The 26,749-nt window shown below is 45.9% G+C and overlaps 1 protein-coding gene across 1 annotated transcript in view; it reads right to left on the bottom strand.

Annotated features, from left to right (window-relative positions):
- The window catches only part of LOC137525207 (clustered mitochondria protein homolog), a 139,219-nt gene extending 115,723 nt beyond the window's left edge, over positions 1–23,496 (bottom strand). Inside the window, exons 1-4 of the mRNA XM_068246198.1 lie at positions 23,322–23,496; positions 22,630–22,896; positions 15,987–16,254; positions 15,505–15,754 (exon numbers count right to left, since the gene is read on the bottom strand). Of these exons, the coding sequence (XP_068102299.1) occupies positions 15,505–15,754; positions 15,987–16,254; positions 22,630–22,896; positions 23,322–23,496 (960 nt within the window). The remainder of the gene's footprint in view (positions 1–15,504; positions 15,755–15,986; positions 16,255–22,629; positions 22,897–23,321) is intronic.
- Positions 23,497–26,749: the final 3,253 nt, after the last annotated feature.

Here is a 26,749-nt window from a genome sequence, read left to right as displayed (position 1 = left end):
AAGAAGCCCAGCTAGAGGAACAATTTATTTATAATAGTTACTTTGTCTATTGGATAGTGCACTAAAGCAGGCCATACTCCCAATGTGGCAAGCAGATCAATTCAATTCCTCTCTGATCTGAATCTGAAAAGAGAGTGATCTAATAACCCCCCCTCCTACAGATATTACTGAAAATCTATGGAACCAGAGCATTGCACGGTTTAGTACAGCACAACGTTATAGGCTGTCGATCTGTGTCCGATGGACCAAACTTTTTCATAATTTTGGGAATCGATCAAAATTATAGTCGGTGCAGCTCATTGCATTATAGATTTCCAGCAGATTTGATCAGCAGAAACGAATAACTTGGTCATCGCAACAGTTCACCTCTTATGTTTGGTGATCTAAGGGAATAATTATGTTTGGGAGGGAGATGACTCTCCCTAATTCTGTTTAGTGATTTAGGGTGGGGGTCTCTGGCTATCTATACAGGAGGGTTTCTCTGGCTGCCTATACTGTGAGCACAATCTCTGCCTACCTAATACTAGGGGGGCCTCTCTAACTACATATATGGGGGGGCACCCTCTCCATCTACCTAATACTGGGGGGCTTTCTTGCTACCTTTAGGGGGGGCCTATCTCTCTCTCCACCCACCTTCAGTATCCTCAGTAGCATCACATTCTCCTTTTCAGACCCTCAATAAGCCACAATCTCTGCCCACTCATTTTATTCTCAACAGCTTGTGACTACCTTACCCCTCCACCCCTCAACAACTTCCTTTGTTCTTACCCTACAGCACCATCGAGCCAGCCATCACTCTTTCCCTCAGTAATGTATCTAGAGCAGTGGTTCTCAACCTGGGGTCTGCGGACCCCTGGGGGTATATCGGCAGCTGTCAGGGGGTCCCCTAGGGGCTGCAGACAAAATGGTGGATATTGCCCCCAGGAAAGAAGTGTCAGGCAGGGCAGGCTCAGTGGCATGGGCGCAGCAACTTACTTAACCCCGTTCCTGCGTGGACTCCTATCGGTGGGTTCTCCTCCTGTTCGGGCTCTGCCTGTCGCCGCCTTGCGTCCTGTTGCCATGGTTACCCAGCAGCCTCTCATGACATCAGAGTTGCTGCTGGAAGTAACCATAGCGGGAAGACGCGGCGAGAGGAGAAGAGCCCAGCGAGAGAAGTCTGCGTGGGAACCGGGCTACGTAAGATTATACTGGGGCACTGCCTGCTTATATATACTGCAGCACCTATTGGCTCGCTAACTACACTGGGGCACCACATGTACCTGACTTTTGTGGGGCACCACCTGTACCTGACTATCTATTCTGGGGCACCACCTGCACCTGGCTAATCTATTCTGGGGCACCACTTGCACCTGGCTAATCTATTTTGGGGCACCACCTGCACCTGGCTAATCTATTCTGGGGCACCACCTGCACCTAGCTTATATATTCTGGGGCACCTATAGCTTGCTACGTACACTGGGGCACCACCTGTACCTGGCTACCTATACTGGAGTACCTATACCTCTCTGCCTACACTATGGCATCTGTACCTGGCTACCTATACTGGGGAACATATAGCTTGCTACCTATACTGGGGGCATCTGTACCTTGCTACCTATTCTGGGGAACCTATATGGGGGGGCACCTATTCCTAGCTAGGACAGGGGGTCAAGAGGTGACACGGGGACCTAGAGGGGGACAAAAGAGGCACAGAGGGGGTCAAAAGAGGTACACAGAGAACAGAGATATTCTGATTAGAGATAAATCTGTCTCTTTGTCGAAGCTGCCCTCATACTACAGGTCGATTCCCATCCGATTTCAGCATGAAATCTTCTGGGAATCGTCTGAGCCCACCGCTGCCCCCTAATGTATATTTGTCAAGAACCCCCTCCTCCCCCCCCCACCCCCGTGTGTGCATTTATGCATTACCTGTCCTGTAGCAGCTTCCGTGCAGTGTCCGTCCATCTCGCCGCGTTCTAACAGCTGCATACACACTAGCGGCGCATAGCATCTCATGTCAGACACTATGCGCAGCTAGCATGTATGAGTGTATGCGACTGTTAGAACCCGGCGAGATGGACAGACACTGCGCGGAGGCTGCTACAGGACAGGTAATGTATAAATGCACTCACGGGGGAAGGGGGGGGGCGGGGGCACATTTATACATGGCAGCGGTGGGGGTTTTGTTTCATCACTCATATCGAAATCCGCCGCCGTACTTCCGCAAACCCGACCACCCAACTTCGGCCTGACATCTTGCAGCATGCACGATCGACAATGCAACCAATTTTCGTCCTGAAATTGGTTGCTTACTTGGCGGCACCGATTTTCATCCATAATGAATAATCGAATTGGATGGTCAATTGCCCGCCAAGTCGCCTGATGTATGACTACCTTAACAGTTTGAAAAATGAGGGCTTTACAGGCAAGAATCCTGACTCTATCAAAGCAGCCTGTAGGGACCTCAGCACATAAGTGAGTGGTTTCTGGTGGGCAGGTTAAGCAAAATACATTGGGGGATATTCACTAAATAGCTGTAAAATTTCCATGGGTAGGCAGCATTACATACAGTTAGATCCATGAATATTTGGATAGGAGCTCTCCATGCAGGTGAAAAAAAAGCCATCCTTAAGCTGTGAAAATTGCTACAATAATATTACAAATGGCAAAATCTACAGTTTGGTACATCCTGGTGAACTCAGCAATGCAAAAAGACCTGGATGTCCATGGAAGACATTGGTGGATGATCACAGAATCATTTCCATGGTGAAGAGAAACCCCTTCCAAAAGCCAAACAAGTGAACAACACTCTCCAGGGGGTAGCCGTATCGATATCCAGGTCTACCATAAAAAGAAGAAAGTTGACCACTTAAGGACCGCCCCCAGCCGATAGGCGGCGGCAAAGTCCGGGCTGCAATACGCCCATCGGCGGGGGCGGCTGCGGGCGTGGTTATGCGGCGATCACGTCATTCGTGACGCGATCAGCCGCCGGCGACTGGCTCCGCCCCCCTCGCGCTGTAACCCGCCGGCGGGTTACTAGCACCCGGATCGCCGCATGTACTTCGTATAATAGGCTTTGTAATGTATACAAAGCCTATTATACTGGCTGCCTCCTGCCCTGGTGGTCCCAGTGTCCGAGGGACCACCAGGGCAGGCTGCAGCCGCCCTAGTCTGCACCAAGCACACTGATCCTGCCCCCCCTTCCCTCTGATCGCCCACAGCACCCCTCAGACCCCCCCCCTGCCCACCCCCCAGACCCCTGTTTGCACCCAATCACCCCCCTAATCACCCATCAATCACCCCCCTGTCACTGCCACCCATCAATCAGCCCCTAACCTGCCCCTTGCGGGCAATCTGATCACCCACCCACACCAATAGATCGCCCGCAGATCCGACATCAGATCACCTCCCAAGTGCAGTGTTTACATCTGTTCTCTCCTCTAGACACCCACTAATTACCCATCAATCACCCCCTATCACCACCTGTCACTGTTACCCATCAGAATAAACCATAATTTGCCCCTTGCGGGCACCCAATCACCCGCCCCACACGCTCAGATTGCCCTCAGACCCCCCCCCCCCTTATCAATACGCCAGTGCAATATTTACATCTGTTCTTCCCTGTAATAACCCACTGATCACCTGTCAATCACCTATCAATCACCCATCAATCACCCCCTGTCACTGCCACCCATCAATCACCCCTTGTCACTGCCACCCATCAATCAGCCCCTAACCTGCCCCTTGCGGGAAATCTGATCACCCACCCACAACATCAGATTGCCCCAGACCTACCCTCAGATCACCTCCAAAGTGCATTGTTTACATCTGTTCTGCCATCTAATCACCCACTGATCACCCATCAATCAGCCCCTGTCACTGATACCCATCAGATTAGACCCTAATCTGCCCCTAGGGCACCCAATCACCCGCCCACACCCTCAGAACGCCCTTAGACCCCCTTCCGATCACCTCCCCAGTGCATTGATTGTATCTATTTTTCCCTCTAACCACCCCCTGAGACACCCATCAATCACCTCCTGTCACCCCCCTAGCACTCCTATCCATCAGATCAGGCCCAATACAACCTGTCATCTAAGAGGCCACCCTGCTTATGACCGGTTCCACAAAATTTGCCCCCTCATAGACCACCTGTCATCAAAATTTGCAGATGCTTATACCCCTGAACAGTCATTTTGAGAAATTTGGTTTCCCGACTACTCACGTTTTTGGGCCCCTAAAATGCCAGGGCAGTATAGGAACCCCACAAGTGACCTCATTTTAGAAAAAAGACACCCCAAGGTATTCTGTTAGGTGTATGACGAGTTCATAGAAGATTTTATTTTTTGTCAACAGTTAGCGGAAATTGATTTTTATTGTTTTTTTCACAAAGTGTCATTTTTCACTAACTTATGACAAAAAATAAAATCTTCTATGAACTCACCATACACCTAACGGAATACCTCGGGGTGTCTTCTTTCTAAAATGGGGTCACTTGTGGGGTTCCTATACTGCCCTGGCATTTTAGGGGCCCTAAACCGTGAGGAGTAGTCTAGAAAACAAATGCCTCAAAATGACCTGTGAATAGGACGTTGGGCCCCTTAGCGCACCTAGGCTGCAAAAAAGTGTCACACATGTGGTATCGCCGTACTCAGGAGAAGTAGTATAATGTGTTTTGTTTTGTATTTTTACACATACCCATGCTGGGTGGGAGAAATCTCTCTGTAAATGGACAATTGTGTTTAAAAAAAATCAAAAATGTGTCATTTACAGAGATATTTCTCCCACCCAGCATGGTTATATGTAAAAATACACCACAAAACACATTATACTACTTCTCCTGAGTACGGCGATACCACATGTGTGACACTTTTTTGCACCCTAACTGCGCTAAGGGGCCCAAAGTCCAATGAGTACCTTTAGGATTTCAAGGGTCATTTTGCGGCATTTGGTTTCCAGACTACTCCTCACTGTTTAGGGCCCCTAAAATGCCAGGGCAGTATAGGAACCCCACAAGTGACCCCATTTTAGAAAGAAGACACCCCAAGGTATTCTGTTAGGTGTATGATGAGTTCATAGAAGATTTTATTTTTTGTCACAAGTTAGCGGAAATTGATTTGTATTGTTTTTTTTTTTCACGAAGTGTCATTTTCCGCTAACTTGTGACAAAAAAAAATCTTCTATGAACTCACCATACTCCTAACAGAATACCTTGGGGTGTCTTCTTTCTAAAATGGGGTCACTTGAAGGGTTCCTATACTGCCCTGGCATTTTAGGGGCCCTAAACCGTGAGGAGTAGTCTAGAATCCAAATGCCTCAAAATGACCTGTGAATAGGATGTTAGGCCCCTTAGCGCACCTAGGTTGCAAAAAAGTGTCACACATGTGGTATCGCCATACTCAGAAGAAGTAGTATAATGTGTTTTGGGGTGTATTTTTATACATACCCATGCTGGGTGGGAAAAATCTCTCTGTAAATGGACAATTGTGTGTAAAAAAAGATCAAACAATTGTCATTTACAGAGATATTTCTCCCACCCAGCATCTGTATGTGTAAAAATACACCACAAAACACATTATACTACTTCTCCTGAGTACGGCGGTACCACATGTGTGGCATTTTTTTGCACCCTAAGTGCGCTAAGGGGCCCAAAGTCCAATGAGTACCTTTAGGATTTCACAGGTCATTTTGCGACATTTGGTTTCAAGACTACTCCTCACGGTTTAGGGCCCCTAAAATGCCAGGGCAGTATAGGAACCCCACAAATGACCCCATTTTAGAAAGAAGACACCCCAAGGTATTCCGTTAGGAGTATGGTGAGTTCATCGACGATTTTATTTTTTGTCATAAGTTAGCGGAAAATGACACTTTGTGAAAAAACACAATTAAAATCAATTTCCGCTAACTTGTGACAAAAAAAAAATCGTCGATGAACTCACCATACTCCTAACGGAATACCTTGGGGTGTCTTCTTTCTAAAATGGGGTCATTTGTGGGGTTCCTATACTGCCCTGGCATTTTAGGGGCCCTAAACCGTGAGGAGTAGTCTTGAAACCAAATGTCGCAAAATGACCTGTGAAATCCTAAAGGTACTCATTGGACTTTGGGCCCCTTAGCGCACTTAGGGTGCAAAAAAATGCCACACATGTGGTATTGCCGTACTCAGGAGAAGTAGTATAATGTGTTTAGGGGTGTATTTTTACACATACCCATGCTGAGTGGGAGAAATATCTCTGTAAATAGACAATTGTGTGTAAAAAAAAATAAAAAATTGTCATTTACGGAGATATTTCTCCCACCCAGCATGGGTATGTGTAAAAATACACCCCAAAACACATTATACTACTTCTCCTGAGTACGGCAATACCACATGTGTGGCACTTTTTTGCAGCCTAACTGCGTTAAGGGGCCCAAAGTCCAATGAGCATCTTTAGGCTTTACAGGGGTGCTTACAATTAGGCACCCCTCAAAATGCCAGGACAGTGAACACACCCCACAAATGACCCCATTTTGGAAAGTAGACACTTTAAGGTATTCAGAGAGGAGCATAGTGAGTCCGTGGCAGATTTCATTTTTTTTTGTCGCAAGTTAGAAGAAATGGAAACTTTCTTTTTTTTTTTTTTTGTCACAAAGTGTCATTTTCCGCTAACTTGTGACAAAAAAATAAAATCTTCTTTGAACTCACCATGCCTTTCACTGAATACTTTGGGATGTCTTCTTTCCAAAATGGGGTCATTTGGGGGGTATTTATACTATCCTGGAATTTTAGCACCTCATGAAACATGACAGGTGGTCAGAAAGTCAGAGATGCTTCAAAATGGGAAAATTCATTTTTGGCACCATAGTTTGTAAACGCTATAACTTTTACCCAATCCAATAAATATACACTGAATGTTTTTTATCAAAGACATGTAGCAGAATGACTTTCGCGCTCAAATGTATAGGAAATTTTACTTTATTTGAAAAATGTCAGCACAGAAAGTTAAAAAAGTCATTTTTTTGACAAAATTCATGTCTTTTTTGATGAATATAATAAAAAGTAAAACTCGCAGCAGCAATCAAATAGCACCAAAAGAAAGCTGTATTAGTGACAAGAAAAGGAGGTAAAATTCATTTAGGTGGTAGGTTGTATGACCGAGCAATAAACCGTGAAAGCTGCAGTGGTCTGAATGGAAAAAAAGGCTCTGGTCCGCGGCGAAAAGACTGTGGTCCTCAAGTGGTTAATACAGGGGGTGCACTGCAAGGTGCTAGCCATTCGTAAGCCTCAAGAATAGAAGGCCAAACTGGACTTTGCTAAAGAACATCTAAAAAAGCCAGCACAGTTCTTGAAAAAACATTCTTTGGACAGATGAAACCAAGATCAACCTGCACCAGAATCAGAGCCGGATTAAGGCTAAATGGGGCCCTAAGCAAAGTAACTGATTTGGGCCCCCCCATCATGTCGTAATAGAATCAGAAGATGCAGCTGCACAGCAATATGCCGCACACACCGGGCAGCCGAGCTACTGGTTGCTATGGGCAACAGCACGCTTTCCTCTGTGGGTGCACAATGCAGGGAATAGCAGCGGCAAAATGCAGAGTGAGAGATGAATGGCTGGGACATTTGCACTCAGGGGCTTGGGCACCCCTGTGAAGAGGGCGCCAGATATCACAGCAGCAGCACTTTCCCCCTGCATCTCCAGCCTGGCAATAGCAGAAAGCTCTGGACACCACCAAACCGGAAGCCGTTCCCCAGACAGAATTACATAACCACTTCCACCACCGAACAACCAATTTCCTCCCAAACTAGACAGCCACCATGCAGCCTCCATCCCAGTGAATACGATAGTCCAGCAGAGAAGGCAGCCGCAGTGGGGGAGAATGACAGCACCAGATGAATCACATTCACCTATTGTGATCCAAGCAATAGAGGTCCCGTCATCCGGAGCCCATCTGTCTCCTCTAGAGTGCTGCCGCTCTGTTACTACTACTATTACTTCTTCCTACTTCCTGTCTGATCTGAGAATCAGAAAGTTCAGAGCGAGCGGCTGCACTGTAGAAGAGACAGATGGGTTTCAGATGACGGGATCTCTATCGCTTGGATCATGGATAGGTGAGTGAGCGTTTGCCATCTGCTGCTATCATTCTTGCTGCAGCTGTGGTTCTCTGTGGGAAGGGAGGGTGGAGTGGGCAGCGGCAGAGCGCACAGTAGCAGGAGGGGGACCTAGGAGGAGAGCCTGGCTCTGAAGACAATCAGCAGCGCACGGCATCATTTGACAAGACAAGACAAATAACATTTATATCGCGCTTTTCTCCTGGTGGACTCAAAGCGCCAGAGCTGCAGCCACTAGGACGCGCCCTATAGGCAGTAGCAGTGTTAGAGAGACTTGCCTACGGTCTCCTACTGAATAGGTGCTGGCTTACTGAACAGGCAGAGCTGAGATTCGAACCCTGGTCTCCTGTGTCAGCGGCAGAGCTCTTAAAGGGACTCCAAGCAGTGCCTGTGGATATGCCTTTAAGCATACCCACAACTAATTAATTACATCCTCACACCTACCAGCATGATGTTTGTAATTATATCCCCCTGGGTTCCTTATATTTCATTGCATTGTGCTGAATCCAGCTGCCAACTTTGGAGAAAAGTCTTCCTGTGGCCGTGATTTCGATCGCAAAAATATCGAAAACTAAAAGGCATAGAGAAGCCGTTTATATATCATTGGAAAGAGGAGAAAAAGAGCTTTAAAATGATATGCATCTTTCCATAGTTACTGCACTGCTCAGAGTCCGTTTAACCATTATACCATCCAGCCACCGCTGACTTTGGAGAAAAGTCGTCCTGTGGCCGCGATTTCGATCGCGAAAATATCAAAAACTAAAAGGCATAGAGCAGCCGTTTATATATATCATTGGAAAGAGGAGAAAGAGAGCTTTAAAATGATATGCATCTTTCCATAGTTACTGCACTGCTCAGAGTCCCTTTAACCATTATACCTTCCAGCCACCGCTGACTTTGGAGAAAAGTCGTCCTGTGGCCGTGATTTCGATCGCGAAAATATCGAAAACTAAAAGGCATAGAGCAGCCGTTTATATATCATTGGAAAGAGGAGAAAGAGAGCTTTAAAATGATATGAATCTTTCCATAGTTACTGCACTGCTCAGAGTCCCTTTAACCATTATACCATCCAGCCACCGCTGACTTTGGAGAAAAGTCGTCCTGTGGCCACGATTTCGATCGTGAAAATATCGAAAACTAAAAGGCATAGAGCAGCTGTTTATATATCATTGGAAAGAGGAGAAAGAGAGCTTTAAAATGATATGCATCTTTCCATAGTTACTGCACTGCTCAGAGTCCCTTTAACCATTATACCATCCAGCCACCGTTGACAGGATGGCAAGGGCTGGTTTATGTGCTGATGGGGCCCCTTTGACTCTGAATGGGGCCCCAAGCGACTGCTTTTGTTGCCTGGTCGGTAATCCGGCCCTGACCAGAATGATGGCAATAAAAAAAGTATGGAGAAGGCATGAAACAGCTCATTATCCAATGCATACCACATCATCTGTAAAACACAGTGGAGGCAGTGTGATGGCTTGGACTGGCTGCCAGTGGCACTGGGACACTAATGTTTATTGATGATGTAACACAAGACAGAAGCAGCCAAATTAATTCTGAGGTGTACCAAAGACAAGTTCCACTCAGAGCTATGTGAAATCTAAGGCCCGCTCTGGGTATGGCTGCACTGATATCCACAGGCGGAATCCTAGGTGTCTTTTGATACCCAGTATGTGTTGATTGTCCTGTGCCATGGGGAACTGGTCTGCTTGGTGTGGGATGGGAACAGGCAGGATGATGTGATCACTCAAGTGTTTCCTAGTGGTTGCTGTATTTACATAGTACTCGAAGTACTCGAGTAGTCTGACTTTTCATTGTTATTCCTCCGCTACTTGACTGTACAATTTATAAGGTTTGCTGTTTAACTGTATACACACACACACACACGTTCACCTAAAAACAAGTTATGGGAGAATTTCCTATTCAGCAGCTTGGCCTATCACACATCCCTAGTATCTCCGATGCTCTCTGCCACAAGCCATTGTGATACGAGTTTCTGGTCTCACCTCTTTCCTGATGCTTATCTGTGCAGCCCACACTACTGTCACTGCATGTCTGCTGCCACAGGGCTTACCGTAAATCTGACCCCACTCTATGAAAACAGTCAGCTTGAAAAAAAATGCGTATTCAGCAAATATCCTGAAGCATAAATCACCATTCAGACCTTTAAAAAAAAAATTAAAAAATGTACAAACTTTCTTAGTAGCATTAGTACAAAAGGCAGTAATGATGATATGTAATATGAGGTATACCATAGCAACCAATTATCTTCAACTTGTCTCATCATTTTAGAGTAGTTGAAAAATGAATTTTAATTTGGGTACTACACATAATCTGGCAGATATGAGCTGGTGCCTCAAACATAATCAGCTTTGCTGCTTAACTTTTGTTAGACTGACAAAACCTTTCCACTTTTGTTTTAGTACCGTAAGGAAGCATTGTGGATTTTAGCAAAGGAAAATGTGTTTGACAGGATATACAGTATACTAATAGAATAACAATTACAGCAAAAATTATCAAAGAAACCAGTGGTAAAATCATATAATTGATACAACAATAAAAGCATCCACCAAATTGTCCATTTTACACTTAAGGTAAGGGTACTCATACATTAATTGATTTGCGGTATCGATATCGGTATAATAATGTAATCTGACAGAGACTGATGCAGCAATATGGCTGCCTGATCAATCGTTTTCTGCCCAGATCAATCAAAACAGTCAATCAGCATGCTGGAAAGGTATTGCTTGAAAGGGCTTAGTCGGGTGCACGGTGGTGATGATGACTTTCCAAATTCCCGGGATAGATGAACCCCACGGTCAATCTCCTCCCCATGTAATGTCCCCCCCACCCCACTATGGAGATTGTGGAAGCAGCTCCTCTATTCGCCGTGTATCTTCCACTACCGTCTTCTTTCCATCACCAAGGACGCCTATACCCCTAGACCTGTACCAATGTCACATATAGTAAACAGAGTCAAGGTGAATAAGAGGCATACGGTGGTTAAATGAGCTGCTTCCACACTTGGGGCCCAAAGGGACTACATTACCCCAGGGAGGGGGGGGGGGGTTGCTGCAAGCAGAGGCAGTGGCTTTAGGATGATTTTCAAAAGATTGTATGTTGAACTCTATTGGAAATCAGTTTGCAGCGTGTGGGCAGGAAATAGATCAGACTCGATCAGAGAGGGAGTTATCTGATGGTCAATCTAGCGGCCATCGACTAGTGTACCATTTAACTTGCCAATATGTTCAAGGTTCTGGGAGAAAACTTGATGTTCAACCTTTATAAACGCTGAAAGAATAGACAAAGCTAGTGCAGTTAGTGCCCTGCCCAATATTCAAATCTGTGACCCTAGTGTTTCAAGACGAAAGTGCCATCCAATTAATTACATAATGTGCTATCTCAAGCTCAGGAACTGAATTTTATAAGCTCCAAGACATTTTTGCAGGTATAGTACTCCGTTTTTGGTATTCTCTAGGTACTCAGTGGCCTACTAAGGAGCTATGACCCCCCAAGCACTCTATATATAACAATTGATACAGCGCACCAAAACCTGCCAAGGACAACACAGTGTCAGAGGTGCAAGAAGGGAATGGGGAGCAGTTTTTTAATGATTACTACTATTCAAAGCATCTATAGAAGTGATTATTGCCAGCACAGGACCAATAAAGAGCTAATAATGCAGTTGAGGGAGGGCCCTATAGGGCCCCTCTGGCCGAGACCTCTGCAACCCCTATTGCTACGCCAGTGTATGTACTGATTTAACAGCTTTACTGTCATGTACCTGTTTATTAAAGGACAACCAACCTAAGAGGGATATGAAGAATGAGGGCTGCCATATTTGTTTCCTTTTAGGCTGCTTTCACAGTGGGACGTTACAGGCGCGTGTTAGAGCAGCCTGTAACGCAGCCCAACTCACAGCACTGAAAAATCAATGTGCTGTTCACAGTGCCCACGTTGCGTTGGAGTATAACGCTGCACGGTAAATGAAAGTGCAGCGTGCTGTGTGTTATACTTGTATGTGGCTGCGTTCGGATGTTTGCACAGGCTCAGTACTGCTTTTTTATTTGCTGCATGCGCCGTTTTCGTCCGATAATATGCGTCAAAAAGTACGCATCACGGACCCATCAAGGGACGCATAACGCAGCTCTATATAATGTCCAACTTCAAAGCTCACATGTGTTGCGTTAGGGGCACGTTATGCGTATTTTAATAATTATATTATTAAAGAGCCCTTAAACAATGCACAGTTCCTGGCTGACCTGCTGATCCTCTGCCTATACTTTTAGTCATAGCCCCTGGACAAGCATGCAGATCAGATGTTTGACTTAAGTTTTACTGCATTTGCCGCATGCTTGTTTCAGGTGTGTGTTTCAGAGACTACTGATGCATGAAAGATCAGCAGGATGTCAGGCAACTAGTACTGTTTAAAATGAAATAAATATGGCAGCTTCATATTCCTCTCAGGTCAGTTGTCCTTCGAAAAACATTGGTGCCCTATGAGTGTGCTCAGTGGTTGGAAAGCATGTTGGAGGATAAGGTGCATAGAGCTTAATTCACTAAGCTTCGCTGCTAAAGCAGTGCAGCTTAGTTTGAGCAGCGCAGGTTAAAAACCTCAGTGCATGGTATGGGCTGTGTAGCGTGCGCTTCTAATTTGCATACACTCCCTGGTATTTAATGGCTGATTCTTTACTCTCACCCTGAGCCCTGTCACGGTTTAGGACTTGATGACCGCACTTTGATTGGCCCAGTAGGCTGCCAGTCAACTGACAGCGACAGGCAGCCTATTGGGCCAATCAAAGTGTGAGAATCACATCCTAAACACAGGGCCGGTTCTAAGTAAAAATGGGGCCCTGGGGCAGAAAAAAAAATAGGGGGCCCCCTAGATGACACCTGCTAACATTACCGCGCCATTTCCAAAACAAATGCAAGCGGCAAGGCATCAATAAATGTACAATTAAACATACCAAAGTAAGTTTCAATACAATGCAGATAGATTTTTGAGTAGGCGTAAAACCCAAGGAATTTTCTCCAAAATTGTGACACAACACATTACAAACCAAAACACAATCTAACCATTCGGTGCAATCTTAAAATAAAAATGATTCCTGAAATAGGGTTTTAACCATTTATGGACGATGCTAGTTGAAATCTACGCTCTGTTTTGATACTGTTGTGGCTGCCAGGGCATAGATTCCAGTTCACTGCCGCCAATAGTTCTCGCTGCTCTTGACATTCCTGCCGATCGATCTCTGCCCGCCGCAGCTCACTCTCTCGGCAGAGCCCTGTGAGCCGGTTAGGAGCCGATTTCTTTGGCAACTCCCCTTTGCTTACATTGATGACACGGTCAGGAGCCAATGAAACCGGCTCCTGGATGGCTCACAGAGTGGGTGGCCTGTGGTTGTGTGTGTGGGGCAGGGACGGATCTAGGGGGGGGGGGCAGATGGATCTCTTGCCCCAGGCGCAGTTTGTTGAATTGTTAAAAAGGCGTCAAAATTTGGATGGGGAATGGCAGTTTAGGCACCAAAACCTGACCTTTAGGCGCCAAAACTGGATAGAGAATGGCAATTTAGGCACCAAAACCTGACCTTTAGGCGCCAAAACCTGACCTTGCCCCAGAGGCAACTTGGTCTAGATCTGTCCCTGGTGTGGGGCGTGGACAGCGGGTGCAGCAGGTACATGCATGCAGTGATTCATCAGTATTCTGCGGTTTATAGGAACAGAGGTATCAGGTCCTAAAGGGCAGAGTTCCCCAACCCTGTACTCAAGGCCCACCAACAGTGCATGTTTTGTAGAAAAGCACAAACATTCACAGGTGAGGTAATTAGTGTCTCAGCAGAGCTGATGAACTACCTCTGTGGCTTTCCACAAAACATGCACTGTTGGTGGGCCTTTCAAATACAGGGTTGGGGAACACTGCTTTGGGGGCAGAGACCGCTGCCCAGTAACGTGCTGCTAAATTATATGTGCAATTACATTAACTATGACATAGAAATAAAAGAAAATAGTCAACCCAGGTCAGTAAATGCAACATTAACATAAGCTATAACAAAACTGTTACCATCTTAATATTTAGAGGGGCAAGATGGAAATAAATAGATTACAAACAAATAATTTAACATGAATAAACTTAACATTAAAAAAAATATTGCAACTGAAACATCAAGTAAATATAAATACTGAAAAGTGCAATGGTTTGTGATCCAGCAAAATTATTGCTGTGAAATGAAGTTTTATGTCATCTTAAAAATGAACCTTTTTGGCTTTTGCTGAGGCAAACTCTTCTATTACTTTAGAGAAGTCTAGATTTTTGCAAATATCTTGCTCAATAGCAATCTCTGCCAGGCCGTTTAACTACTTCACCACTGAGAGTTTTACCCCCTGACCACCAGAGCAATTTTCACCTTTCAGCGCTCCTTCCATTCATTCGTCTATAACTTTATTATTACTTATCGCAATGAAATGAACTATATCTTGTTTTTTCCGCCACCAATTAGGCTTTCTTTAGGTGGGACATTATGCCAGGAATAATTTTATTCTAAATGTGTTTTAATGGGAAAATAGGAAAAAATGTGGGAAAAAATTTATTATTTTCAGTTTTCGGCCATTATAGTTTTTAAATAATGCATGCTACTGTAATTAAAACCCATGAAATGTATTTGCCCATTATTCCCGATTATAAAACCGTTTAAATTATGTCCCTATCACAATGTTTGGCCCCAATATTTTATTTGGAAATAAAGGTGCATTTTTTTCAGTTTTGCGTCCATCCCTAATTACAAGCCCGTAGTTTATAAAGTAACAGTGTTATACCCTCTTGACATAAATATTTAAAAAGTTCAGTCCCTAAGGTAACTATTTATGTTTTTTTTTTTTATTGTATATATTTTTTTTTTTAAAAAATTACAAAAAAAATAATAATTGGGGAGTGTGGGAGGTAATGAGTTAATTTATTATGTAAAACAATTTATTTGTATGTGTAAAATGCATTAGGGTGTAGTTTACTATTTGGACACAAGATGGCCACAGTGAGTATGTTTACATGCGACCTGTAAGCGACCGGAAGGACGCTTACAGGAAGCAGTAGGAGGCTGGGAAACTCACAATGATCTCGCTGTTTCTGAAAGAAGCAGCAGATCATTGCGGGGGCTTAGATCAACGAACGGGAATGGATTTTCCCGTTCATTGATCTCCGGGCAAGCGGGCGGCGGCGTGCACGAGCGGCGGGTGCGCGCGCACGAGCGGCGGTAGCGCGGATAGCGGTGGGAGCGCGGAAGGTACGGATTTCTCCGTCCCTGGTTTTTTAGGAGGGAAAAAAGGGGCGGAGAAATTCGTACCGCCGGGGGTAAAGTGGTTAATCGATCTTGTGACATGGAGGATCGTAAATAGTTCTTGATTAGATTTAATCATGAGAAGCTTCTCTCTCCAGAAGATACTGTAACTGGCACACTCAGGAGGATACGAAAGGCCACACTAAGATTTGGGTACTGATCCAAAAGGTTTGCGTTGTATATGTAATTTAGCATATTCAGGGCGGAATCAGATACGTCATCAGGCATGCTCCTCATTGAAGAACTTATTTCTAGCTTTAAGTCGTTAGGATCATTATCCCCCATTTCTTCTGCAAAGTGTTTACAACAATCTTCGAATCTTTGATCATCATAAGCAGCCTTCATTTCTTTAGTACTAAAGAGGAAACCAAAAAGACCGTAGAAAGTGTTTACTTGGGTAAATCTCTCTCTGATGCTTGAGAGGGCAACATCAATCAGGGGTAAAAAGAAAACTCTTTTTTACATATTCTTCTGGGGTGCAGTTCACCTCATCTACGCCCTCATCTACGCCCTCATAGTCAAACATTCTTCTTTTTGTTCTTTTTCTCTTGATGGGCAACACAAATTCCACACCTATTTCTTCTCACAAATCTTTAGCGATGGAATGGGCTGATTCAAAACCAGCATCCCTGTATTCTTGTAAGAATTCCAGTGCTGCTTCTATTTCTTTTCTTAGGAAATCCATCCCAATACTTGGACTCTGGAAGAGCTTGCTGGCCAGATTAATGTGGTACAAAACATCATACCACACCACAATGCAGAGGGTGAATTGACCAGAAGATATTTCGTCAACAAGGCTCTTTGCCTCTGCAGTTGTCACATCTTCTTTCTTTGATGTTGCATGAAGGACAAGATCTTCAAGCGCAGAAACAACATTACCTAAGTTAAAGCGCAGAACCTTAACACTATCAATCCGACACTCCTATCGGGTGTCAGAGAGTGGTTTGACAGTGAGTCGAGGGCAGTTCTGCTTCAAGATAGCCCACCGCTGTGTAGAAGAACTAAAGAGAACATCGATTTTCTGCAAAACTCCGAAAAATGTTACAGAAAAAACTGAAGATTTTGCAGCATCCAGTATTACTAAATTCAAAGTAAGTATGACTGCTGCAGGGCATGAACAATGCTTGTCTATTAACAGCTAAAATCCTTGTTTGGACTACCTGTTTCTTCCCCTTCATATTACTGCCATTATCATAGCTTTGACCTCTGAATTTATCAATATTGACGTTTAGTTCATCCAGGTGTTTCAAAAATACATCACACAATGCCTCCCCAGTTGTCTCTTCCACAGCAAGGAAACCAGCAAAGTGTTCAGAAATGGATGCTCCAATGGACAGTTCACATTTCACAATGCGAATCGTTATTGAAGTTGTTCCATGTGGCTTGTATCAGGTGTACAGTCCATGATCACACCATAGTACTTTGCTGTACGAATTCTTTCTGCCACAGCCTGTAGTATGGTATTACCCATCTGCCTAATACGTTCGTTTTGAATGTCCTTACTGAGGTAGTGATGTTTAACCACTTCCCGACCGCCGTATATACAATTGGCGGCCGGGAAGTGGACCCCGCAAGGACCGCCGTATTGACAATTGGCGGCGGTCCTTGTAGGGGCATGGGCGGAGCGATCGTGTCATCAGTGACGCGATCCTCCGCCTCCGCCTGGCGCCGCTCACCCGCCGCAACATCCCGCCGGCCATACGGAAGCGCCGGCGGGATGTTAACCCGACGATCGCCGCATACAAAGTGTATAATACACTTTGTAATGTTTACAAAGTGTATTATACAGGCTGCCTCCTGCCCTGGTGGTCCCAGTGTCCGAGGGACCACCAGGGCAGGCTGCAGCCACCCTAGTCTGCACCCAAGCACACTGATTTCTCCCCCCCCCTGCCCCAGATCGCCCACAGCACCCCTCAGACCCCCCCCTGCCCACCCCCCAGACCCCAGTTTGCACCCAATCACCCCCCTAATCACCCATCAATCACTCCCTGTCACTATCTAAAAACGCTATTTTTTTTTTATCCCCCCCTGCCCCCTGCTCCCTCCTGATCACCCCCCACCCCTCAGATTCTCCCCAGACCCCCCCACCCCATGTACTGTATGCATCTATCCCCCCTGATCACCTGTCAATCACCCATCAATCACCCCCTGTCACTGCCACCCAACTAAACACCCACTAATTACCCATTAATCACCCATCAATCACCCCCTATCACCACCTGTCACTGTTACCCATCAGATCAGACCCTAATCTGCCCCTTGCGGGCACCCAATCACCCGCCTACACGCTCAGATTGCCCTCAGACCCCCCCCTTATCAATTCACCAGGGCATTATTTACATCTGTCCTTCCCTGTAATAACCCACTTATCACCTGTCAATCACCCCCTGTCACTGCCACCCATCAATCACCCCCTGTCACTGCCACCGATCAATCAGCCCCTAACCTGCCCCTTACGGGCAATCTGATCACCCACCCACACCAATAGATCGCCCGCAGATCCGACATCAGATCACCACCCAAGCGCAGTGTTTATATCGATTGTCTCCTCTAAACACCCACTAATTACCCACTAATTACCCATCAATCACCCCCTATCACCACCTGTCACTGTTACCCATCAGATCAGACCCTAATCTGCCCCTTGCGGGCACCCAATCACCTGCCTACACGCTCAGATTGCCCTCAGACCCCCCCCTTATCAATTCGCCAGTGCATTAGTTACATCTGTTCTTCCCTGTAATAACCCACTGATCACCTGTCAATCACCTGTCAATCACCCATCAATCACCCCCTGGCACTGCCACCCATCAATCACCCCCTGGCACTGCTACCCATCAATCACCCCCTGTCACTGCCACTCATCAATCAGCCCCTAACCTGCCCCTTGCGGGCAATCTGATCACCCACCCACACCAATAGTTTGCCCGCAGATCCGACATCAGATCACCACCCAAGCGCAGCGTTTACATCTATTCTCTCCTCTAAACACCCACTAATTACCCATCAATCACCCATCAATCACCCCCTATCACCACCTGTCACTGTTACCCATCAGATCAGACCCTAATCTGCCCCTTGCGGGCACCCAATCACCCGCCTACACGCTCAGATTGCCCTCAGACCCCCCCTTATCAATTCGCCAGTGCAATATTTACATCTGTTCTCCCCTGTAATAACCCACTGATTACCTGTCAATCACCTATCAATCACCCATCAATCACCCCCTGTCACTGCCACCCATCAATCACCCCCTGTCACTGCCACCCATCAATCACCCCCTGTCACTGCCACCCATCAATCACCCGCTGTCACTGCCACCCATCAATCAGCCCCTGTCACTGCCACCCATCAATCACCCCCTGTCACTGCCACCCATCAATCACCCGCTGTCACTGCCACCCATCAATCAGCCCCTAACCTGCCCCTTGCGGGCAATCTGATCACCCACCCACACCAATAGATCGCCCGCAGATCCGACGTCCGATCACCTCCCAAGTGCAGTGTTTACATCTGTTCTCTACCCTAAACACCCACTAATTACCCATCAATCACCCCCTGTCACTTCTACCTATCAGATTAGACCCCCTATCTGCCCCTAGGGCACTCAATCACCCGCCCACACCCTCAGAATGCTCTCAGACCCCAGCCCTGATCACCTCGCCAGTGCATTGCTTGCATCTATTCCCCCCTCTAATCACACCTTGAGACACCCATCAATCACCTCCTGTCACCCCCTAACACACCTACCCATCAGATCAGGCCCTAATTTGCCCCGTGTGGGCTCCTGATCACTCGGCCAAACCCTCAGATCCCCCTCAGACCCCCTTCCGATCACCTCCCCAGTGCATTGATTGCATCTATTTTCCCCTCTAACCACCCCCTGAGACACCCATCAATCACCTCCTGTCACCCCCCTAGCACTCCTATCCATCAGATCAGGCCCAATACAACCTGTCATCTAAAAGGCCACCCTGCTTATGACCGGTTCCACAAAATTCGCCCCCTCATAGACCACCTGTCATCAAAATTTGCAGATGCTTATAGCCCTGAACAGTCATTTTGAGACATTTGGTTTCCAGACTACTCACGGTTTTGGGCCCGTAAAATGCCAGGGCGGTATAGGAACCCCACAAGTGACCCCATTTTAGAAAAAAAGACACCCCAAGGTATTCTGTTAGGTGTATGATGAGTTCATAGAAGATTTTATTTTTTGTCAAAAGTTAGCGGAACTTGATTTTTATTGTTTTTTTTTTCACAAAGTGTCATTTTTCACTAACGTGTGACAAAAAATAAAATCTTCTATGAACTCGCCATACACCTAACGGAATACCTTGGGGTGTCTTCTTTCTAAAATGGGGTCACTTGTGGGGTTCCTATACTGCCCTGGCATTTTAGGGGCCCTAAACCGCGAGGAGTAGTCTAGAAAACAAATGCCTCAAAATGAACTGTGAATAGGACGTTGGGCCCCTTAGCGCACCTAGGCTGCAAAAAAGTGTCACACATGTGGTACCGCCGTACTCAGGAAAAGTAGTATAATGTGTTTTGGGGTGTATTTTTACACATACGCATGCTGGGTGGGAGAAATTTCTATGTAAATGGACAATTGTGTGTAAAAAACATCAAACAATTGTCATTTACAGAGATATTTCTCCCACTTAGCATGGGTATGTGTAAAAATACACCCCAAAACACATTATACTACTTCTCCTGAGTACGGCGGTACCACATGTGTGGCACTTTTTTACACCCTAAGTACGCTAAGGGGCCCAAAGTCCAATGAGTACCTTTAGGATTTCACAGGTCATTTTGCAACATTTGGTTTCAAGACTACTCCTCACGGTTTAGGGCCCCTAAAATGCCAGGGCAGTATAGGAACCCCACAAATGACCCTATTCTAGAAAGAAGACACCCAAAGGTATTCCGTTAGGAGTATGGTGAGTTCATAGAAGATTTTATTTTTTGTCCCAAGTTAGCGGAAAATGACACTTTGTGAAAAAAAACAATTAATATCAATTTCCGCTAACTTGTGACAAAAAAATAAAAACTTCTATGAACTCACCATACTCCTAACGGAATACCTTGGGGTGTCTTCTTTCTAAAATGGGGTCATTAGTGGGATTCCTATATTGCCCTGGCATTTTAGGGGCCCTAAACCGTGAGGAGTAGTCTTGAAACACAAATGACCTGTGAAATCCTAAAGGTACTCATTGGACTTTGGGCCCCTTAGCGCAGTTAGGGTGCAAAAAAGTGCCACACATGTGGTATCGCCGTACTCGGGAGAAGTAGTACAATGCGTTTTGGGGTGTATTTTTACACATACCCATGCTGGGTGGGAGAAATACCGCTGTAAATGGACAATTGTGTGTAAAAAAATCAAAAGATTGTCATTTACAGAGGTATTTCTCCCACCCAGCATGGGTATGTGTAAAAATACACCCCAAAACACGTTGTACTACTTCTCCCGAGTATGGCGATACCACATGTGTGGCACTTTTTTGCACCCTAACTGCGCTAAAGGGCCCAAAGTCCAATGAGTACCTTTAGGATTTCACAGGTCATTTTGAGAAATTTCGTTTCAAGACTACTCCTCACGGTTTAGGGCCCCTAAAATGCCAGGGCAGTATAGGAACCCCACAAATGACCCCATTTTAGAAAGAAGACACCCCAAGGTATTCCGTTAGGAGTATGGCGAGTTCATAGAAGATTTTATTTTTTGTCACAAGTTAGCGGAAATTGATTTTAATTGTGTTTTTTCACAAAGTGTCATTTTCCGCTAACTTTTGACAAAAAATAAAATCTTCTATGAACTCACCATACTCCTAACGGAATACCTTGGGGTGTCTTCTTTCTAAAATGGGGTCATTTGTGGGGTTCCTATACTGCCCTGGCATTTTAGGGGCCCTAAACCGTGAGGAGTAGTCTTGAAACGAAATTACTCAAAATGACCTGTGAAATCCTAAAGGTACTCATTGGACTTTGGGCCCTTTAGCGCAGTTAGGGTGCAAAAAAGTGCCACACATGTGGTATCGCCGTACTCAGGAGAAGTAGTATAATGTGTTTTGGGGTGTATTTTTACACATACCCATGCTGAGTGGGAGAAAGATCTCTGTAAATGGACAATTGTGTGTAAAAAAAATTAACAAATTGTCATTTACAGAGATATTTCTCCCACCCAGCATGGGTATGTGTAAAAATACACCCCAAAACACATTATACTACTTCTCCTGAGTACGGCAATACCACATGTGTGGCACTTTTTTGCAGCCTAACTGCGCTAAGGGGTCCAAAGTCCAATGAGCACCTTTAGGCTTTACAGGGGTGCTTACAATTTAGCACCCCCCAAAATGTCAGGACAGTAAACACACCCCACAAATGACCCCATTTTGGAAAGTAGACCCTTCAAGGTATTCAGAGAGGGGCATGGGGAGTCCGTGGCAGATTTCATTTTTTTTTTTGTCGCAAGTTAGAAGAAATGGAAACTTTTTTTTTTTTTTTTTTTTTTTCCTCACAAAGTGTCATTTTCCGCTTACTTGTGACAAAAAATAATATCTTCTATGAACTCACTATGCCTCTCAGTGAATACTTTGGGATGTCTTCTTTCCAAAATGGGGTCATTTGGGGGGTATTTATACTATCCTGGAATTCTAGCCCCTCATGAAACATGACAGGGGGTCAGAAAAGTCATAGATGCTTGAAAATGAGAAAATTCACTTTTTGCACCATAGTTTGTAAACGCTATAACTTCTACCCAAACCAATAAATATACACTGAATGGGTTTTTTTTTATCAAAAACATGTTTGTCCACATTTTTTGCGCTGCATGTATACAGAAATTTTACTTTATTTGAAAAATGTCAGCACAGAAAATTAAAAAAATCATTTTTTTGCCAAAATTCATGTCTTTTTTGATGAATATAATAAAAAGTAAAAATCACAGGAGCAATCAAATAGCACCAAAAGAAAGCTTTATTAGTGACAAGAAAAGGAGCCAAAATTCATTTAGGTGGTAGGTTGTATGAGCGAGCAATAAACCGTGAAAGTTGCAGTGGTCTGAATGGGAAAAAAGTGGCCGGTCCTTAAGGGGTAGAAAGCCCTAGGTCCTCAAGTGGTTAATTTTCTTCCTCTGAATTTTTCTCACATGTTCATTCATAACTGAGTCATATTTAGCAAGAAGCTCGACCAAGCCAAGAAAATTGCCATTGTGGGGATGATATAGTCTATCTGTACTTCCACGTAAGGCCAGATTGTGTTGCGCCAAATGACAAATAATGTCTATTATCCTTGTTAGAAAAGAGTTCCAGTAGGTTTTTTCCAGTTCAATCTGCTGCAAGTTGGCACTATCGACTGTCCTTTTGGCACTTATGCCTGTGCGTACGGTATGCCAGTCCTGCTTGCACTGCTCATGAGCAGCCGAGTGTTCATGGTCTTTCAGATATGAATGGATATTCTTCCAAATGCCAAACCCATCTTTGGATATTATCATATCTCGTTTTCCTAATAAGATGCAACAGAAACAAAATACTTTATCTACTTTCTCAGAATAAAGCAGCCATGTACGTAGAATTTTGTCTCCATTGCCAACTTGAATGAAATAATTTTATTTTGTAAAATGTCTTGGGACTGCTGATTTAGTTTGTGGAAAGATGGTTTGTGGAAAGATAATGTCCATAATTTGCTTGGGTCCTCTCTTCACTAACTCCATTCTTTGTGCATCTGAAATTGCAGCAGGCCACAACGCTGGGTCATCACTTAAAACATCAGCATTGGGACTGTCTCCTGTGGCAAAATAACACTCATGGAAACAGCAGTATCAGTGCTTTCTGCAGCCGTTTCACTGCTGACTGGTTCACTTCCACAAGGCATTTGTGCTTCCATAAAGGAAACTATGTCCTTGGATCCATGAGTTTCAGTCTCCTCACCCAGTTCTGTGGCTGGTGGCAAAGGAGTTCCATCACTGGATGCTGAAGCTTCAGCTTGCTGTGACTCTCGATGTGGCTGAAAGAATGATGTTAATTTTGGATAGGTCTCCAACTTCCTTGTTTTTTCTTCAGCTATTTTCCTTTTCTGAGAACCACTGAGATAGGATCGCTTCATCTTGGACCAGTAGTATCTTTAGAAATTACTAAAAGATAAAGGGAAAAAAATAGTCTTGGGCAGATTGGGGGGTAGGGGGCAACACTCCCCCCAAAAAAACATATATGCAAGCTTTCCCCATACATATTAAGGCAGCATTTCGCATCAATAGGCAGTGTCTCCCCAAACACATTAAGGCAGCATTTCGCATCAATAGGCAGTGTCTCCCCAAACACATAAAGGCAGCATTTCACATCAATAGGCAGTGTCTCCCCAAACACATAAAGGCAGCATTTCGCATCAATAGGCAGTGTCACCCCAAACACATAAAGGCAGCATTTCGCATCAATAGGCAGTGTCTCCCCAAACACATAAAGGCAGCATTTCACATCAATTGGCAGTGTCTCCCCAAACACATAAAGCAGCTTTTCACATCAATAGGCAGTGTCTCCCCAAACATATAAAGGCAGCATTTCACATCAATAGGCAATGTCTCCCCAAACACATAAGGCAGCATTTCACATCAATAGGCAGTGTATCCCCAAACACATAAGGCAGCATTTCACATCAATAGGCTGGGGTCCCCCAAGGCAATCTGGTACTGAGGGACAGTGCAGTCAAAAAGCAGGTCTGTGGAGTCGGAGTCGAGGAGTCGGGGCTATTTTTGGGTGCCTGGAGTCGGGCGCAGCCGCCCGCCCTCTCCCCTTGCCGCATCCCACGGCCATCCGCTTTCACCCCTCCCCAGGCTCCCCTGTCCGCGGCGGCTGTTAACGTGCGAGAGAGGACAGGAGGGGAGAGAGTAGCCACCCGCTCTCTCCCTTCCAGTCCTTTTGCCGCACGTCAACGGCCGCCGCGTGCCCGCTCCTGGACGCTGAGTCTCTGCTCCCCAATGGCCAGTGTCCATGCACATGCGCAGTAGCACAAAAACAGCACGGACACATAGCACAGGGGACGCATAGACATTAGGGTTTTATTATATAGGATATTTACCGGCAATGACGCCCTCTGTATTTCATTGGGCGTCATTGCCGGAAGTAACGTCGAGCGGTGTGGGCGGAAGTTCCCAGCTCTTGTACTTCTGGTAAATATTACTACTATAATTTAATATATTTATACCTTTGTAACACTACTAGCTGCAGGGGGAGCTGGGACGGGAGGCACCCAGGTGAGCCGGGGAGGCCAGGCAGCAGGATCCCCCCCTTACAATTATTGATGCTGGGTGGCAAATGGAAATCCCCCTCCCTCCCTGAGTTCTACCTTACACATACTAATTAAAAAAATAATTTAGTGGCAGGCCAGTCAGCAGGATCCCTCCCCCCTCCCCCTACATTGATTGAAGCTGGGTAGCAAATGGGAATCCCCCTCCCTCCCTGAGTCCTCCCTTACACATACTAATTAAAAAAAAAGAATTTAGTGACAGGCCAGGCAGCAGGATCCCTCCCCCTACATTGATTGAAGCTGGGTAGCAAATGGGAATCCTCCCTGAGTCCCCCCCTTACACATATAAATAAAAAAATAAGAATTTAGTGGCAAGCCAGGCATCAGGATCTCCCCCACCACATTCATGAAGCTGGGTGGCAAATGGGAATCCCCCTCCCTCCCCGAGTCCCCCCCCCCCTTACACATACTAATTAAAAAAAAATAATTCAGTGGAAGGCCAGGCCCAGGTAGCAGGATCCCACAACCAAACCCCCATCGCCACCAAAGCCCCCCCCTCCGGCTAACCCCCCCCCCCCCCCCCATGCACATCCACATGTTATAATATATTGAATTGGATTGCCTGACTGACTTACCATTAATATATATGAGTCAGTCAGGCTCCGGACAGGCTCACCACACGCTGATGCCGCCAGCCAGTGATGACGATGATGACGTCACGACAGTCACGTGACGATGTCCTCTCCTCTTTCCTCGCAGGCATGGACGTCCATGCACTGACGTCCATGCCTGCATGATGTGCATCCAGGAGGTGGAGCCGGCAGCGCTGAGTCACGGATGAAGAGTGGACGGCTCAGGACACCGGGTGGTATCCATGGAGACCCGACGCTGGAACCGGCGGTAGCGGTATGCATCTCTTCCTCCCCGCTCCCCAGCTCTGGCTCAAATTGTATAACTCGCTGTCTCCGCACCGCACCCGGCACCTGACCCACACACCCAGGAGTCAGCAGCCCAGGACACAGGCAGCAGCAGGCATGTACGCACAGCACAGTGTGTCCCAGGCTGCGCAGATTTTTTATGTTTGCTGCCAGTGGGGGCCAGGGGCCCCCCAGGCAGGTGGGGCCCTGGGGCAGCTGCCTTCCCTGCCTTAATTGTAGTGCCGGCCCTGTCCATGGAGACCCGATGCTGGAACCAGCGGTATTGGTATGCATCTCTTCCTCCCCGCTCCCCAGCTCTGGCTCAAATTGTATAACTCGCGGTCTCCGCACCGCACCCGGCACCTGACCCACACACCCAGGAGTTAGCAGCCCAGGACACAGGCAGCAGCAGCAGCAGGCATGTACGCACAGCACAGTGTGTCCCAGGCTGCGCAGATTTTCTGTTTGCTGCCAGCGGGGGCCAGGGGCCCCCCAGGCGGCCGGGGCAGCTGCCTTCCCTGCCTTAATTGTAGCGCCGGCCCTGCCTAAACAGCTACAGCACTATAGTGTTTCTGCTATACTTATTGGGTCCCTTGCTCCTGTTTGGCAATGCCTCTGTGCCTTCCAGGCCATGGCCTTTTGGCTGTGGTATGTGGCACGCACCAATACCAGAAGTGAGTGGATGCAAATAAGCATGCGCCTGCTTGTGGACATTGTGTGCATTCTTTTGCAAGCACTGCTGTGTTAACACAGCCTTCCCCCCCCCCCCCCCCCCCCCCCCAATATGAAAGTTCTCCATCCCTGCAAATGTATAAGTTCCTGGAAGGCACATGGACCCACATGCAATTAACTTTTTCTCCTAAGTTTTCTCTTGGGTGATATTTTCAAACTTGCCAGTAAAATATATGTTAAACCACCAACAAGCAAAAAAATAACTTTCATACTACTTTTTGCCAACTTTTTGGTACTTTTTTCCATTTAAAAGTGCTGTAAAGTTGTTCTAAATTGAAGATGAAAAATTATCACCTTGGAGAAAACTTAGGAGAAAAAGTGAATTGCATATGGCTCATGGTGTTATGAATGTAACCTGCTTGTCCAATCTCCATCTCTAACCTGACTAACCTTTGCCTCACTGTGTACCATCCTAGTCCTGTCCACTATATTTCATAAATACTACCTGACCCAACCTGACCTTAGCT

Source organism: Hyperolius riggenbachi, chromosome 1, assembly GCF_040937935.1.
Source record: "Hyperolius riggenbachi isolate aHypRig1 chromosome 1, aHypRig1.pri, whole genome shotgun sequence".
Taxonomy (NCBI): domain Eukaryota; kingdom Metazoa; phylum Chordata; class Amphibia; order Anura; family Hyperoliidae; genus Hyperolius; species Hyperolius riggenbachi.
Note: the sequence above shows the minus strand (reverse complement) of the source record. Positions and strands in the feature narration are given on the sequence as shown.